Consider the following 19,381-nt stretch of genomic DNA (forward strand, 5'->3'; position numbering starts at 1 on the left):
TGCGCAGCTGCTGTGAGACGCGTTGGTTAAGCACAAGGCCAGAAGTTTGTGATCCTATACCAGGGGGCGCCAATCCACCATATACACGGTCCAGTTTTTATTATGCTCAGACACAGATTATTTAGCAGAGACGGGCCACTTCTATTAAAATGAATGGGAGAAATTGGAACGTCCAAATGGTCAATGTAGAAAGGAAGTCCTGCCTTACAGGTAAAAGAGCCAATCACATTTTAGATAAAGATATCGCCTCTCAATCATCTCGGGAATGCGCATGCGCATTAGCCATACAAGCAGGAAAAAATGCGTTTTTTAGCATATTCTGAGATAAAGAAATATAATTTATGATACCAGCGTTGTCAGGTTTTACTGCTCATTTGAAATATGTTCTTTTATCCTAATCGTGAGTAACGATTTTTTGAGATTTCGGTCTTTTCCCATTCAAGTAGATAGGAGCTCCACTGGCATGACTGGAAATAACCTCCCGAGAGCGTTCCAAAGATGGCCGACAGGGGACTGACTGACTAGATAGAAAAACTTTGGCTCAGATCATTACAACTTACAGTAACCAGAGGGGAAAAAACACAAGACACACATAAGGCCTTATTATGATACAAACATTTTTAACCGCTTTTCTGATAGTACTGATCATGATAGTTTCTATATAGTTTCCAGAACTGAAAAATATAAAAAAAAAATAAAAATTTGCTTTTTGGTTGGTAAATTTACACCTATGTCTGTGGAATTTAAATAATATAATAACAATATTAATGATATATGCCTCATTTTCAATATGCTTATCATCATACTAATAATAATAAACATTTTAAGTTAAAACCACTTAACAGTTTTGATCTTATGCTGCGTTCCATTCAACTCAGAAAGTCTGATTTTCCAACTTCCTAGAAGGAAAAGTGCAATGGAACGCCACTTGAAGTCGGAATTCCAAGTGGGAAACTCGTGCGGAAATGTTCAACTCCGATTTCTCCGAGATGCAGTGCGTGACGTCACACAAATATGTCGGCCCCGAGGATACAAAGTTTTTTTATTTTTATTTTTTATTATTATTATTATTATTATTATTATTATTATTATTGAACATAGATTACAGGGGAGATATATTACACACACACACAAAAAAAAAAAAAAAAAAAAAAAAACACTTAAGAAAACCGGAAACTCGAGGTAGAGAAAGGCAATAAAATACATTTTTAAACAAGATTCAGTGAACAGAAATAGTCTACTAAAAAGAAAAAGTAATTCACAAAACTTCTAAAGCAATAGAAATTAAACATACAATAAATTAATAGAAATAAATAACATGAAACTTTGAAAACAAAATAGAAAATTGTCACCTTCAGGAAATCAGGAGGTAACTCCATAATTGAAACCATAATTTTTTTTAATCAATAGAGCAGTTTTAGCGGCTTTCTTGTTAAATGATAAACAAAGAGAGTCATAGAATAACTTTAGATCGACACAGAAAAGCCTAAAATTGGGCTTAGAATCAGTGACTTTACATTTATGGAGATGAAACTGGCCACAGAGCGTTAGCAGTTTTAACCTGTCATCCATCTCCTTTGACCCTGAGTCCCAAATCAAAAACAGTACATTCAATATTTCAAAAATAAAAAGTTTGTTGTAAGCAGAGAAAATAAGCCAGGCTACTTCTTTCCAGAACTCCTTTGCATAATCACATTCAAAAAACAAGTGTGGTATAGTTTCAAGATTAAAGTTGCAAAATATGTCCATCTTAAACTTAGAAAGAAGAGAGTTACAGGGATAGAAATTATGAATAATTTTATAGTAAAGTTCTTTCAGCTTGTTAGGTAACAGAAAATTATTAATGCCAGTCCATATGTTAATAGAAGAAAGATAAGGATAATTTAATTTCCACTTGAAAAAAGCTTTGGGATGACAGCTGATTTTCCTAATAAGGATTCTTCTAATCCAAAAATTGTTACATTTGACGTTGGAAAGCTCCAATCCTCCAATGGATCATTAGGGTATTTCACAGACTGATACTCTGTAACTACAGTATGACCTGACCATATGCAACAGTTTAGGTGAAATACAGTTAATAACCCAGTCATAAACTCTAGGTGAGGTATCCACTCCAAAAATGGTAATACATTCAGTATAGGAATAAAAGCTGCCATCCTTTTTTAACAAATCCAAAACAAAAATTACACCTTTGTCAAACCAGTTCTTAATAAAGATTGATTTTTTTTCCACACAGCACATGCTGATTGTTCCATATAATACACCTATGTGGGGAAAAATTGTGGCAGAAGGCAAGTTTACAGGCTTCCAAGGCTTGCTTATGAAAATTAGCAAGCTTGACCAGAAGTTTGTTGCATTTGAAATCGCAGGCCAATAAAAAATGTAACCCCCACATTTTTCAAAGATCAATTTAGGAATGTAAAACCATAACAGATTAGGATTCAGGCAGTGTTTAATCCAACCAATCTTGAAAACCTGATTGAGATTACTGAGGTCCAAAGCACTCACACCTCCCTCCAAAGTATTTCTTATCAGAGTCTTCCTTTTAACATATTCAGTTTTATTTTTCCACAAGAATTTAAATAGTCGATAGACGAGCAGGTTTTCAAGTCGACATATAAAGACAAAGCTGGGTAAACAATCCTAGAAATGCCTTCAGCTTTAGATATTAAGACACGACCATAGATAGTTAGGTTTCTTTGTAGCCAGCAGTTGAAGACATTCTTTAATTTTTATGTCCGTTGCTATTATCTAAAACTCTATCCGCGGGTGATTTACTTATTAAAATGCCCAAATATCTAACAGAACTTTTGACCTCAATACCTTCTATATGACCTTTATCAAGACTGTGAACAGGTATAATTTCACTTTTATTTCGATTGACTGTGAGACCAGAAGCATTAGAAAATGAATATAAAGCATCCAAAATAACAAGGACCTGTTTCCCATCTTTTAAAAACAGACAGGTGTCATCCGCCAGTTGACTAATTAAAAAAGTGTGTTCCACTACTAAAATACCCTGAACATCTACACAATGAGTAATACAAATATTGAGAAACTCAGTGACCAACAAAAACAAAAACGGTGAAAAAGGACACCCTTGTCTGATGCCCCTGCTAATCGTAAATCGGGGAGAAACACCATTCACCAAAGATACATTGCTGTTAATATTTTTGTAAAAAGTCTGAACTATTTTAACAAAGGAAGAGCCAAAACCAAACCTACGCAAAGATTCAAACATAAACTCATGCTCGACCGTGTCAAAGGCCTTATAAAATCTAAAAATAAAGTAATTGCATTATTGTTGATCAATTCCTTATAATCTAAAATATCTAAAACAAGCCGAATATTATTTGCGATATGCTTACTTTTCATAAAGCCAGATTGGGAAACAGAGACAATTTCTTCTAAGCATGGTTTCAATCTATTTGCGTAAAGGGAAGCTAACAATTTATAATCCGAATTAAGTAAAGTAATTGGGTGCCAATATCTAAATACAAGGAATCTTTGTTAGGTTTTGGGATTAAAGTAATCAAGCCCTGCTTCATGGAATCAGTCAATTCACCTTTCTGTACACAGTCTTTAAACACTTCCAAAACAAATTTTTATGTCTTGCCAAAAGGTCCTATAGAATTCAAAAGGCAGTGCATCTGGACCTGGGCTTTTACTGAGGGGAGCTTTCTGAATAATCGCATCCAACTCTTCCAAAGTCAAATCCATCTCACAAGATGACCGATTTCCATCACTTATAATAGGTGTGAATGCTTGAACCAAATTGCCCTCAATATATAAAGAAGATATTCTTTTAGCTTTCCCTTTTTTCTTTTCTAATTTAAAAAATATATGCTGAATTTTTCTCCCCGAATTCTAGCCTCTTCACTCTGGATCTTATAAAAGCACCCTTAGTCTTTTCTGCTTACAGGTTATTTAATTCTTCTTTTAGGTTGTGCAGTTCTACTTTATCATCTTCATTTGTCTGTTGCTTGCTTAAAATTTGATTAATTTCATTTAGGATAGAAGCATACCTTAAAGATTTTGCCTTTGCCAGCTGTTTCCTAAATCGAATAGAGAATTTTCTACACTCGTATTTGAACATCTCCCAATTAGAAGATACTGAAACAGCAGGTTTTGCTTTAAATTCTTCAGTAATGTTCTTAATACCTAAACAATAAGAGGGAATCCGTAATAGAGAACAATTTAGTTTCCAGTATCCAAGGTTTCTGTGACAACCAGTACCAGAATCAGATAAAATAAGGTTGATTATAGCATGTTCTGTGAGGGGGGCAGGACAGATACCACTGGACTTAATAAAAGGAGACAGGAAGTCTGATATAAGCCAGTAATCTATATGTGATTTTCTTTAGAGATCCGTACTAAACCAAGTATATGAACAATCGTTGTCAACATGCATAAACCTGTAAGCATCCAATAGAGAAAAGTTACTACAAAAATCATTAATAATAGTGTTACATCTGCATGACTCTCGTTTTGGGGGAAATCTAAAATCTCCTCCAACTATTACTGCAGCAGAGGGATATTTACATTTTAAATCAAGAATTTTAGAAGACAGATCCTGAAAAAAGAAGCTATTTTGTGTATGATTATTAAAACCATAAACATTAACCAAGATAAAGAAAAAATCCCCCAGAAGAATAACAACAACAATCCATCTACCCTCGGAAGAAGAACAAGACTGAAGAATGGTGCCGCTAAAATTACGGTCAAACAAAATCAAAACTCCAGCAGAATGATTAGTACCATGACAAATACAAAGTGATAAACATTCACTTATATTAAGTAATATCGATAAATGAGTCAAAGTTCCTGCATTACATGATATTAAAGCTTGTGTAACAAACGCCTGCAGAAAAAGGTGTATAAATCAGAATCAGAATCAGAATGAACTTTATTGCCAAGTATGCTTACACATACAAGGAATTTGTCTTGGTGACAGGAGCTTCCAGTGTACAATGATACAAAAACAGCAACAAGACTTTTAAAAAAATAATTAAAATGGAATAAAAAAAGAGATAAATATTGAAAAGAAAAAAGTATATATAGAATATACAATAGACAATATATGTATATATATATATATATATATATATATATATATATATATATATATATATATATATATACACTACCGGTCAAAAGTTTTAAAACACTTACTCATTCTTTATTATATTTTTTTCCCCTCATATTTTAGAAAAATAGTAAAGTCATCAAAACTATGGAATAACATAAATGGAACTATGGGAATTATGTTGTGACTAAACAAAAACTGTGTTATATTTTAGCATCTTCAAAGTAGTCACCCTTTGCCTAGAATTTGCAGACATGTACTCTTGACATTTTCTCAACCAACTTCTTGAGGTATCACCCTGGGATGCTTTTTAAACAGTATTTTAACAGTATTCCCATCTATGTTGGGCACTTATTGGCTGCTTTTCTTTATTATTTGGTCCAAGTCATCCATTTCAAAATCCATTTTTTGTATTTTTATTAAATTTTAGTTTTATAATGAAATAAATTAATATGGTGGCACAATTATATTTTTGTCTACAAAACTAATTTCAAACATTTAAGCATACACCTTCAGATCAAAATATTTTTAAGATCATGAGAAACATTTCAATCAATTGTTGACCGGTAGTGTGTGTGTGTGTGTGTGTGTGTGTGTGTGTGTGTGTGTGTGTGTGTATATATATATATATATATACACACACACACACACACACACACACACACACACACACACACACACATACATATACACACATTCATATATATATATATATATATATATATATATATATATACATACATATACACACACACATACACATACGTAGTGCAAATCTAAATACAAATCGGGTATATACAGTGCAAGGGAATGTAATGGCAGAAGAGGTAGGATGTGTTATATTAACATAATATAATATACCATGTTATAAAACATGGTATATTATACTCTCTTTTCATAATCGTACACCTGTAGCACAAATGCTAGCGCTGCAGCATTGTTTATTAGTTGGGTTGCCAGGAGACGTCTCTAGTTACAGTCAAACGCCTGCTAAGCTAAAGCAAAGTCTTTCTAGCAAGTCAGTTCACTATCGGCCATCTTTGGAATTTCCAATCATGACAGTGCATCTACTTGAATGGGGGAACACCGAAATCTCAAAAATGGTTGGTCAAGATTACAATCAAAGAACATATTTCAAATCAGAAATAAAATTGTATAATATTGGAATTAAAAATTTTACTTTTATTTATTTATTTTTTACCTCATATTACGCTAAAATATAAAATGTCCGGCTTGTATAGCTAATGCGCATGCGCGTATGCAATGAAAATGCTTTTATGATCGGAGATCGGAGATATCAAGTAGGAAATATCCCACATCCGACTTGAATGGAACACTCCATTAAATGACATACCCCCTGCCCCAACCTCTTACTGCGATAAAAGAAAAGATGAAGCACCGTTTCTGACGGCATCAAACAAAAAGAACAGTTCACATTCACTCAATAAGAAAGTGCTTTGTGGGGTAAAAAATATTAATTTTTTAATTTTAGAAATATGTATTTTTTTTAAATGAGATTTCTTTTACCTTATTTGTAATCGTAACTAATATTTATGATGGAATGACCATAACTTCTTCCAGTGTTTATCATGTATGTGGAATGTAACTAATAATGATATATGTCTCATTTTCAATATGCTTATCATGATTTAAAATAATAATAATAATAACACAAGTTAAAACCACTTAACAGTTTTTCAATAATAATAAATCTAGATAGCTCCTGCCACAACCTCCTACTGTGATGACAGTCTGAATGACAGAAAAGATGGAACAGTTTCTGATTGCATCAAACAAAAAGAACAATTCACATTCAAATCTTTTTTAAAACTTACTAAGAAAGTGCCTCGTGGGGTAGATAATAAAAAAATAATTTTAAAATACTTCAATCTTATTTATAATCCTAACTAATATTTATAATGGAATGACCATGGCTTCTTCCAGTGTACATCATGTATGTGCACCTATGTGGCTAATATAATGAAAGATTCAAGATATATGCCTAATTTTCAATATGTTTATCATGATTTTAAAATAATACATGTTCATAACACAAGTTAAAACCATTTAAGTTTTTCAATAATAATAAATCTAGATACCTCCTGCCACAACCCATACTTTATAAAAAAGGGCTTGAAGGCTGCATCATGTATGTATGATAAAAGTCTAAAAACACTTCTTCCTGTTGGTTGGAGGTAGTCCATCTATCCATCCATGTTCTATACATGCTTGACCTTGGGTCACAAGGGGTGCGGTAACCTATGCCAGCTATTTTACTTGAGCCCAATGTGTAAACAAAGAAAAGAAAAAAGGAAACAGTCCTGCAAGCTTTTAGTATTTTTCGGGAATTCATTCTGTTACAAAATCAAAGATTCCCCCTCTACTTTATATATTAAGTAAATTAGTTCAGTTTATGTATCAAAATGTTGTATTATTTTATGTTCTTAGTGTCTGGATTGTATGTGTACATAATTTGTTGTGCTCAATAAAAAATTCTCTTTTTGAGAAATTGCATGTGGCATTGGACTTTTGGACAACAAAAATTCAAAGCATGCCTGTGAATCTGGCTAAATGTGTTATGATGAGGAAATATGCACCTATGTGGGTGGAATTAACATGGTCTGATTGATGTTTTTATAATAGTTTGTGTGATCAGTACATTGTCTTGATGTGATTATAAAACGATGCATTTTAAGACATCACACTTTTACACATCCCAATGACACCTAACTTGTTTAGTGAGGATTTTGAACTGTGATTCCTCATTAATTGTGCTCTGATACAGGAGTAAAGCTTGTTCTGGGCTGATTTAATTACAGCCGGCCTTGATCAGCAAATGAACTGTCTCGTAAGGCACATGTGCAGGAGGAGGAGAGTGCTGGCCTGTCATATGACTTATATGAGCGCAGATTTGAGGTTGTTCTCACAGTGCTGCTGCCTAACCGGGTCTGTCAAACTCGGTCACGGCGTCATTTGCTGTCTTCCTGCTCAGAGAAACCATCCACTCGTCGCCATGGCTCTCCGCGGTTGTCTGACCCTGTTCTTGATTCTGCTGAGTGGTATGTACGACCATGTTGTTCGGTGTCTTATTTCGGAGGAGTCATGCTGAAAAACGCAAGAAGTGAAGTTTATTTTAGCGGGTTTATCGCAGGCCCACATGAGCATTAGCATTAGCATGAATTGTTACCTACGCAAGTAGAAGCGCGTTAGGTAATCTGAGAGAATGTCGGCGTGTGCGATCAGTATTTTACCCTCTTAATTGTTTATATGCATCAATATAAATAAGTGATCTATGGTAAACGATATAAATTCATGTTTAATATAGTTTAAGTTTAGCGGGAGCGTCACCATACAACTGTACTGAGCTTGTTTGTTAGCAAACCGAATTTGAAGTTAAAACATCCGGTTAAACATGCTCAAACATGTTAAATTTAAAATTAAGAAACATTCACATAACTGGGACACTGTGGGGATGAGGATAGTATCTGGTCGTGTCTCGACACCCAAACAGCATTTGTGGGCATCATAGTGCGTTCGAATTTAAAATGCTCGAAATGACTTTATTGCAGTCAACTGTAACAAAGCCAGTAAATCAGTCTGATAGCAGTCAGTTCTTAATTAATTGTGACCGAATGGAGTGTTGTGTTGGTATATGTGAGCATAAACGCCAATGTGTTTGTCATTACATTAGTGTTTTCGTTGACCAGCAGTATTTTTACGTTTCAATGCCATAGATTTATCTCTGACATTTAAATACACAAACATGTGATCCTGAATTGCTTGTTCAGTATGTCTGACTCATCATGTGACGGTGTTTGTTTATGAAGCACGACAGAGACACTCATTGCTGAACACATCAGGTTAACCCTTGAGCACTCGGAGGTCCTTTGAGGACAAATGTCCTGCCATAAAAATATTGTCTTCCACTTTCACTGGTTTTTAACCAACATAAGTCCTGATCATAACTACCAAATATTCATAAATTCAGTTTTTTAACCCTTTAAATGCCAGTTTGTGTACATAATGCCACTGTTTTTTACACACACACACACACGCTTCTCAGTACACGCTTAAAAAATGCACTGACATCCATACCACCATACCCACGCAATTTTAGCTTCATTTATTCAATTGGCCTGCAGTGCTCTATAATACAGCAAACAGAAGATAGGAAAAAAGCATGTATTTGCTCCATAGGCTAAACATGAGAAATGGCACCATCTGGTGAAAAATATGAAGAAAAATTACATTTTGAAGCCAGGGTTCTGGAATGAAAGTAGAATTCATGGTTTTATGCTTTAATGGTACTGGGATCAAATATTGCTTTTTTTTTTATTATTATTATTATTATTATTATCCCCTTGGAATGCCCAATTCCCACCACTTAGTAGGTCCTTGTGGTGCCGCGGTTACTCGCCTCAATCCGGGTTGCAGAGGACAAGTCTCGGTTGCCTCCGCTTCGGAGACTGTCAATCCACGCGTCTTATCACGTGGCTCGTTGTGTATGACACCGCGGAGGCTCCGCATGTGGAGGCTCATGCTCCTCTCCGCGATCCATGCAGAACTTGCCACGCGCCCCATTGAGAGCGAGAACCACTAATCGCGACCACAAGGAAGTTACCCCATGTGACTTTACCCTCCCTAGCAACCGGGACAATTTGGTTGCTAGGAGACCTGGCTGGAGTCACTCAGCACACCCTGGAGTCCAACTCACTACTCCAGGGGTGGTAGTCAGTGGCAATACTCTGAACTACCCAGGCCCCAAAATATTGCATTTTAATGGGTTTCAGTGGGGACATTTTTGTCCTTAAGGTCCTGAGGGTAACTATTTTGTGTACCCGGTGTATTATAGATGTATTCTTGGAACTGAGGTTGAAATATCAAAATTCCCCCAAAAATACACACCTTTTGGCAAAATTTATGCTGTTGGCGTTAATGCAGCCGAAATGATTGAAGGAAAAACAAAAATGGAAAAAAGACAAATGTCCTGAAAGTCTCACAAGGTTTAATGATTTCATCAAACAACAGGCCACCATAGACTGTGCGAAGTCATCCAATGTGAATTCTTAATTAAATCTGACAAGTTCAACAGATAATTCAATCACACAGGGTGTTAGTTTGCTGTAACGTGCCTACCAGTCAGTCAGGAAGTCAAGGCTCCTGGAATGTGCTTGGATAGCTCTATTTCCTTTTGCAAGCAGGTTGTTTACAGACTATGGTAAGCTTAAACTTTTGGTTTAATAATGATTCAAGCGGTCATTCGCAAAGGATGAAGGATGTTATGCATTGTTTCATGTGTTTAAATGTTTCATTGTGATACAATGAAGTTTGAATAGTGGAAATGTCATTTATCAGACCTGGCTTTCAAAGTTTAATTTCTTGCAGCCTAGTCCCTTGCCAAGGACTAGCCTGTTTTAGAAGTTAAAGACATGTTGATTAACTGTCTCATGGGAAACCCATGGTGATGCGAGGAATGAAGAAATGGATGTGTTCATCTATAACATTCTGCTTCCGTTCTGCCTAGGTATCGTGTATGCTAAGAAAATGACAACACCACCATTTGCAACGGAAGAACCCAGTACTAGCAAAATCCCCTTTGTCACAGAGGAGCCCAGCACTAGCGAAATCCCACTAGTCACACAGATTCCCATGACTGATTTTCCAATTAACACTCATGCCAGTACAACAACAGCTACTCCAACTACCAGTCTTGCCCTTGTAACTACACCAGTTCCAGCTACTACCCACCACAGTACAACCAATGCTACCACAGAAGTGCCAACTACATCTGACCACACTACAGCCAATGCTACCACAGAAGCGCCAACTACCACCCATCACAATACAACCAATGCTACCACAGAAGCGCCAACTACAACTGACCACACTACAGCCAATTCTACCACAGAAGCTCCAACTACTGAGCACACTAATGCTACAACAGCCCCGACTCCTCCTCCAACCACTCCACCAGTTCCCAACCCAACTGTTGGAAACTACAGTATCAGGCTTTATGCCAATTCCTCAGCATGCCTTTTGGCAAAGATGGGCCTCCAATTCAGCTTCAAAACAAGTGTGGTATGTTTGAAGAGAGGTTTGGATTTGGAATATGAGAAGAATCAATAATTGGAAGTTGTACTATTATGACAAAGTTGCAGTATAAGAGTTGTTGTTGCAGTGGTTTAACAATGTATTTAATTTTTTTCTGATTGTGTAGAATGCCAGCCTTCAGACTATTAATCTTGACCCTAATGTAACCACGGCAAATGGAACCTGTGGAAGTGGTGGCAATAGCTCTACCCTTATACTGAAGTCAGAGAAAACCACAGTTCAGTTTGTTTTCACAAATGTAAGTATTTAAAGAGTGGATTTCAACCTATGGCATATTTAAGTAAAAATGGCGGTAATTGTTCTGGGTTGGCATGTTTTTGTCATCTGACTTTGTCATGTTTTGTATCTTACAGGTTTCAGAAAAATTCCACCTGCATGCTTTGATGCTCTCTATTGATTTTGGAAATGGTAAGCTGTTTTAGTGTGAGAAACCTTTAGAGCTGCACGATATCAAATTTTATCCAAATTTCGCAAATGTACATATCGCGAGCGCTTGTGATAGAATAATTTTAATACTATTTAAGTAACATTTATGGCGATTGTCATTTAGTGTGTGCATGCAGTATGCATTTACGCACAGTGACTTCCACTGCTGTTCAGCCTTTCTGTTGAGATGCGCTCTCTGCATGCAGCAACAAACACAGCGCAAGGTGTGATGTCAGATTCGCATAAAGATACATATTCACAACTGAGTGTTCTTTGCTAGAGAAAAGTGGGAAAAATCCAGTGTTAACAGATTCTACCACCCCTGGAGTTTGCTAGTTCGAATCCCAGGGTGTGCTGAGTGACTCCAGCCAGGTCTCCTAAGCAACCAAATTGGCCCGGTTGCTAGGGAGAGTAGAGTCACATGGAGTAACCTCCTCCTCGTGGTCGCATTAATGTGGTTCGTTCTCGGTGGGGTGCGTGGTGAGTCGAGCGCGGATGCCGCGGTGGATTGCGTGAAGCTTCCATGCGCACTATGTCTCCGTGGCAACGTGCTCAACAAGCCGCGTGGGATGATGGTCTCGGACGCAGAGGCAACTGGGATTCATCCTCCACCCGGATTGAGGCGAATCACCATGTGACCACGAGGACTTTTTTTTTTTTTTTTTAAAAGCACACTGGGAATTGGGCATTCCAAATTGGGTGGGAAAGAGGGGGGGGGGGATCCCCCCCAAAAAAACTGGATTACAGGAATACCAGACACTTGATATGCGGTCGCAGATGATCATCTGTTGATAAATTACTGCTCATTTTGGTATGAAAATGTTTGTGTAATATTGTAAAAATACACTGTTTTTCCTTATCTGTTTGTGAAAGCGCCTGGGAGTGCAGATACTTCAAAATAAGTGTCCCTGGTGTTTTTTTTTTTTTGTCACATGCTATGCACTAGTTTTTATTTATTTTTTTATTATTGGGATTTTGGTTGCACAAATTGCATTTATTCAATTTGGACTCTTGTAGCCTCTGTCTGGGCGGCCCCATCACAGTAAGGAAAGTCTAAGAATATTAACACATTTTAAATATTGATTTAAAACTAATCCCAGATTAGTTATTAGCTTTTTTCCTTTGGCTTTCTTGCTTTTGAATTACCATCTAAGTCAAGCAGTTATGTAATTTGGCAACTAAAAACAGCCATTTGGAAAATGTTGGAAACTTATTTTTTTTATATTTTTTTTTTTTTTTTTTAGAATGGCGCGCTAGTATAAGATGTTTGATCTCTGAAATAGACAGTCCCTTTTTTCTTAAACTTCAGTATATTTGTGTGGAGGGGGTTCTAATGTTCCACACGCTCTTATAACGGCGTTATAGGATTATTGAATGGCATATCTCGCATTTCCTCCATATCGTGCAGCTCTAGAAACTAGAAAATTCCTCTTTCCATTCTGTAATCACTTTCCTGTTATTCATGTGACCCCCGAACAGGAAGCTTTTTCAACGAATCCAATACTAATCTGACTCTGTGGGAAGCATCTGTTGGCAGCTCCTACATGTGCAAAAAAGAGCAGAGTTACAACATCTCAGACAAGCTTACCATCAACACATTTGAGCTACAAGTGCAGCCTTTTGCAGTCCAGAAAGACTCGTTTAGCACAGGTATGTATTTGTCATTGTAATGCATAAGTAAATGGCTGCAGTAGGTATGAATCTTAAAGTATGCTGTAAAAGCATATTCACAAATGGTAGTGAATAATATTCCACAAGGAAGGCATGCTTAAATTGCATTTTAAAGAACAAAAAGAAGGTACCAGGATTTTGCAGCACTTTCCTGATTATTGCAGCCCAAAATGACTGATGTCAGATATTGTGACCTTGTCCTTTAGTGCTGTAACTTCTGGCTGCATTCCTCTGACATTACTTCTCAACATCTAATATCTGAAGACTTCTTGGAAGTATTTAGAACAAAAAATCAGTGGGGATTTATTGTAGATGGATAAAGGTACATTATAGAAATACTCTAAAGGAAATTGAGGTACAGTGACATTTAAATTAAGTGCGTATACTCATATAGTAATGCACTGCATTTATAAAGAGTAAATGAGTCTAATTAAAGCTATTTTAAAATCAAATCGGGGGCAGTGTATATTGTGAATTTAAGCGTTTGCTCAAGTAAATGAAATGTTGCAGTATACAGTCTCATATTAGAGGGAAAAGGTCACCAGTTGATTACCCGCTAAAAGAGCTGTAAACAGATCAGTTAAACTAGTCAGTGTTGACACTAAGATCTTATGCCTAAAATGAATATTTAGAACTGAAAATTCTGGACTATGCACAGCATCTTTGATTATAGGGAGAGTAAATGATAATTCCTTAAAGAACCATAAAAATGTGTCCACGGTTTAGAGTTTTTTTTTAATTGTTATTTATTGGACAAAGTATCAAATATGAAATGGCCCAGTCTTATCAGATTGACTGTTCATAGTTTACGTCTGTAAAATGTTATTAGGATATCTGCAGTGGTGTTAATGTTGAGAAGATGGCAGCCTCCTTATGTTCATTCATGTTCTCTCTGTCTGCAGCCCATGAATGTTCAATGGATGACACCAGTCTCTTAATCCCAATCATTGTTGGTGCTGCTCTGGCTGGTTTGATTTTCATTGTTGTGATTGCATACGTGATTGGTCGACGAAGGACCTATGTTGGATATCAGACTCTGTAATGCACCAAAATCACAATCAAATCATTAAGTGTTTCAAGGGACACTAAGCCTGTTCCTGGACCATTGCAAATATTATGGGTATTTGTGCAATCTCAATTGGCAACTGAATTGTGGCCACGAGTTTAAAAATAAATAAAAAATAAAAAAATTGTCCTGATGTGGTCAATAAATCCAGCAGCCCTTAAACTGCAACAAAATCTGAAGATACAGTGGCATTCCAGGTCCAGGGCTCCCTTTTGTAAATTAGTTTTGTATCCGTGCACACCCCTTATTTGTTTTTGTTTTCAGTTTTGTGTTGAAGTGCATGGTCTTTGTCTCTTTGCTTAGCCATAATTGTTATCGGAGCTCTTGAATGCATCCTGTCATCAGTCTTGTACTACTGTCTTAATGACATCATGCAAGAACTTTTTTTTTTTTTTTTTTTTTTTTTTTAAATAGACCAAAGGTCATGGCCAATTACATTTCACATTGCTCTGCATCAGACCCTGCACTTGCTTTTTGTAGACATTCCTTCAATCTTTTTGTTTTTTGCCATCAAGTAGCAGAGTTTCTTTTTCCAGTTTGTGCTCATCAGATATCTTTCATTGCTTGCATCCACAGAATGGGAATCTGGTTAACTACTGGTCAAAACTACAGTAGTTTTATATTCACTTGTTTTGAAGCATTAAGATTAAATATTAAAAGCCATTTCAGGAACAGGTTGTTACTCTGTACTTTAGTGACGGGACAGAGATTGGCAACCTCGCTTTTATAGAAATCGGGTGGCTTTGCATTATGTTAGCAGTCCTATTTTCAGAGCAGCTGTGTGGGGAAATTGCTACATTGAAAAACCATCTAAACATGCTGGACAAAGCCAAGTGACAGCTCTTTAAACAATTGAAATTCTAGAACAGGAAAATTAATGCTTGTCACGAAGTTTAAACATTCACAAGCATGTGGACCGGTGTATTAAAGTGCAATGGCTGGTGTTTTTAACTGGCAATAAAGCAAATAAATGCTTTCTAGTATTTAAATCATACTGTTACTAAATATTGAGTATGTTTGGTAACTAATTAAAAGGGATGACTACAGATTAAGAATGCATCAGCCTTTTGTATCAGTTACTCTTCACAACTTACAAATAACTACTTTAGTTTAAATGATACATGCTGCTTATTGCAAACTGTGAATTGTATTTGCTACAGGAGGCATTTTGCATCTCTTTGAACCCTCTGTAGAGTGGTAGTGGCTGTGGATGATTTTGAATGCATGTGTGGGGTTTTTTGTTACATTTGTGTGTGTTGTGGGGGGTTATGGTTATTGCCTGATTGGTGTGTGGTGTGTTTTTTTTTTTTTTTCTGCACTATAACCATGACACTTTAATTCAAGACTGGTCACTCATTTGTGCCTTGCTTATTGAAGTTACTTTGCTTGCCATCCAATCAGTTACATAACTTGTTCAATAAAGTTGGATTTATTATTGATTTTCCTAAGGCTGCACTTTTGACGTCTTCTGCTTTCAGACTATTTGTTAAAAGGGATTTCTTATTTGTCTGCCCTAAACTTGTTTAATGCAATTTGTTTTGCAATTGAAGTGACTGCTTTGTCAACATTTTAATGGGCTTTTAGCTGCAATAAATGGAGAAAGAGAACTGTATACATTGAAACTGGTGTGGGCCATCTTTTCAAAAACTTAATGCATAGTTAAAAGGATAGTTCACCCAAAAATGAAGATTCTTATTTACTCACCTTCAATCCCAAATTTGTATGACTTCAGTAGAACACAAGATTTAGAAAAATCTCCGCTCTGAAGGTCCATACAATGCAAGTGAATGGTGATTGGACCTTTTGTAGCTCTAAATATCACAAAGGAAACAAAAGTAATCCATAAGACTCCAGTGTTTAAATCCATATCTTCAGAAGCAATATGATAGCTGCTGGTGAGAAACTAACAATATTTAAATCCTTTTTTTTTTTTTTACACAATCTCCACTTTCAGGTGTGAAACTAAGCGGGTACCACATGTGATTTTCAGAAGTGAAAGTGGAGTTGTAGAGAAACTCTTAAGTGTTTCTCACCCACACCTATTTTATCGCTTCTGAAGATATAGATTTAAACACTGGAATCTTATGGATTACTTATGTTTCCTTTTGTGTGTGGGGTGGGGGGGGTTTAACTTTTTTTTTTTTTGAGCTACAAATGTCTGGTCACCATTCTCTTGCATTGTATAGACCTACAGAGCTGAGATATTCTAAATTATTTGATACATTCTTGCTTCCCTGCCCTTAGTTTGATCTCTTTTTTTTTTTTTTTTTACCTTACTCATTTTCTTTATTTTCAGCTGAGGATTGCCAAGCAGATGAGCCTGATAACTTAATTGTCCCTATCGCTGTGGGAATTGCCCTGGCTGTCCTAGTTTTTATTGTGTTATTGGCCTATCTGATTGGAAGAAAGAGAAGTCAAACCACTGGCTATGAGCAATTCAATTAGCTATTTTATGTATTTATAAATTCATTAAAGTGTGAGTAAATTACTAGCAAGTACTGGACAAATCTTGCAGTGTTTCAGAGATCTAAAGTTTTGAAATCATTTGGTTTGTGCACAAATGAAATGAGTCAACTACTTTGATAGTAGCAAAATATTGTTTAAATGGTGTAGCAATAATTTCCCATTACAATACATTATGTACCAGTGACGTTGTGATAAGGTTGGCTGACATGGCACTATTACAGCACTGTTCTAATTTGATCTGTGTAAATTTTGGTTTCTGTTCTGATTAACTGAATCAATAGTGTTATTTCACTAGTGCGAGGCCTTACTAACCTTGCATAGTGTTAAGTCTTGATGCCTCTTTTACCCTCTTGTGCTATGCCTAAATGATATAAATGCTTTGAGTGCCTAGTGCTGTTTTTATTTTATAAAAAAAAATAGAAATCACTCACCTTCCTTTTTCTCTCCTTTTCTCCCAGCGGAGGAGTGCTTTCTGGATACTGATTTGAGTTTTCTCGTGCCCATTGCTGTGGGTGTGGCTCTCAGCTTCCTAATCATCCTAGTGCTTATCTCTTACCTGATTGGCCGGAGGAAAAGTCGCACTGGTTACCAGTCTGTATAACACCCAAGCTGCTGCCATCGCCTCTAACCCTGGCTTGTCCTTTGCCACATTTGCTCGCTCTCTCCTGTTGGCTTCCTCTTCTCTTGCAAACTGATAGACGCTTCTTACCTACCAGTGCTTACTGCTTTTGACACCCTCATTTCTAACATATTTGATTGCTGTCTTCACATTGAATAATTATATCTCTGAGCTTTAATCATTTCCTTTATACAATTTAACCTTTAATGGATGATGTGGTATATTTCTGCTTAATAACACTCGAAGCAATGTCAGCAGGCATGATTCAGTTAATGTAAACACAGACTGTCCAAATAACCAGTGGCATTGCACTGTATGTTAAATGCATGGGGAAAAAAAATTCCTTCTTTATGGGAGTTAGTTTATTTTCTCGCTGAAAGGTTGTTCAAAATTCTGGTTTGTGACGTTTATGTGAAAATTGCGTTAAACGAGTGGTAAAATTGAGACCGAGTCTGTTGTTTGAGTTTATTAAACATTGAATGTAAATGCTCTAGTTTTGTAAATATATTCATGTTGATCATTTTGTTGCTGAAATTTGGGTTGAAGAGGATCCTGGCACATTTCTTAATTATCTAAATCAGCAGAACTAATTAAAGTCACACTATGTCTTACACTTAGCACATTATTATTATATTATATATGTATTATAAAGGGACACTATTTTTTTGTCACATTTACCAGCATTTGAATATGAGGTTTTTGTTGGTCTCCCTTCAGTTCTTAAGGTCCCCTCTCAGGGAATGTTGGAAGTGGTATAACAGGCCTGATAGTCACAAAACTCTACATGGATTTGTGGATTTAGTCTGGACACATGCATACAATGTTTAAATACACTTTCTAAGATCAAAGCAGTTTGCAGTAGATTTTCAGTTTATTTCCTGCTCTGCATAATCAAAATACACTGATCAGCCACAACATTAAAACACCTGCCTAATATTGTGTAGGTCCCCCTCGTGCTGCTAAAACAAAACAGCGCCAGTGCTAATCTTCTCACCACAATTGTGCAGAGCGGTTATCTGATTACCGTAGACTTGGTCTGTTCGAACCAGTCTGGCCATTCTCTGTTGACCTCTCTCATCAACAAGGCATTACTGTCCACAGAACTGACACTCACTGGATGTTTTTTGTTTTTGGCACCATTCGGAGTAAATTCTAGTGACTGTTGTGCATGAAAATCCCAGGAGATCAGCAGTTACAGAAATACTCAAACCAACCCGTCTGGCACCAACAATCATGCCACTGTACAAATCATTGAGATCATATTTTTCCCCATTCTGATGGTTGATGTGAACATTAACTGAAGCTCCTGACCCGTATCTGAATGAATTTATGCACTGCTGCCACACGATTGGCTGATTAGATAATCGCATGGATGATTGTTGGTTCAGGTTAATGTGATGAAGTTTTTTTTCTTTCACCATACTCCCCCTAAAGGAATTAGTTGTTAATACCAAACACAATTAAACAAAGAATATTGTTGCTTAACTATAGTGTGCCATTTAGTTGCATTTCTTTGTTCCTTTTTTATAGGACCTTTCAGGTTAAGAATGTTGGTTCAAAGAGGAGAACATTTCAATAAAATGGCTTTTCTGTTTTTGTACAATTCTGTTTTGTTTTTCTCTCTCTTCCTATTCTTCTATCAGTGTTTGTGGAATGAAGACATTTTCCAAGTAGATTTTTATATCTTCGACCTGGCTTTGTTAACCTTCAGCAAACAACAGTTTTTACACTTCACATGACTTGTAAACCTCTAGCTTGTGCTAATGGACTGCTCCTATAAAAGTTACAGATGACACAAGAGTCTCAAGAATGGTGCCTCTGTAATCTAGAAGCTTCTCGCTTAGGTCTGCATATTAACAAGAATAATATCTGTATGCAGTATCTTATCACCCAAAACGCACATGACTGCATGGAAGATTTAGTGTGGTGGTGAGTT

General features: G+C 36.3%; 1 protein-coding gene across 3 annotated transcripts; it reads left to right on the top strand.

Moving 5' to 3' along the window:
- The first annotated feature begins 7,975 nt into the window (after positions 1 to 7,975).
- On the top strand, positions 7,976 to 19,048 carry LOC127417698 (lysosome-associated membrane glycoprotein 2-like). 3 transcript variants are annotated; one of them, XM_051657866.1, is made up of 7 exons: positions 7,976 to 8,145; positions 10,611 to 10,844; positions 10,890 to 11,164; positions 11,304 to 11,435; positions 11,551 to 11,605; positions 13,103 to 13,273; positions 17,285 to 19,048. In XM_051657866.1, the coding sequence occupies exons 1-7, from the start codon at positions 7,977 to 7,979 to the stop codon at positions 17,425 to 17,427; spliced, it is 1,179 nt and encodes a 392-aa protein (XP_051513826.1). In that variant the 5' UTR covers position 7,976; the 3' UTR covers positions 17,428 to 19,048. The 3 variants fall into 3 exon arrangements, with proteins under 3 accessions (XP_051513826.1, XP_051513824.1, XP_051513825.1); XM_051657864.1 differs by having other exon boundaries at positions 7,978 to 8,145; positions 10,611 to 11,164; XM_051657865.1 differs by lacking the exon at positions 17,285 to 19,048 and adding an exon at positions 14,197 to 15,972 and having other exon boundaries at positions 7,979 to 8,145; positions 10,611 to 11,164.
- Positions 19,049 to 19,381: the final 333 nt, after the last annotated feature.

Source organism: Myxocyprinus asiaticus, chromosome 27 (assembly GCF_019703515.2).
Source record: "Myxocyprinus asiaticus isolate MX2 ecotype Aquarium Trade chromosome 27, UBuf_Myxa_2, whole genome shotgun sequence".
In the NCBI taxonomy this organism is placed as follows: Eukaryota; Metazoa; Chordata; class Actinopteri; order Cypriniformes; family Catostomidae; genus Myxocyprinus; species Myxocyprinus asiaticus.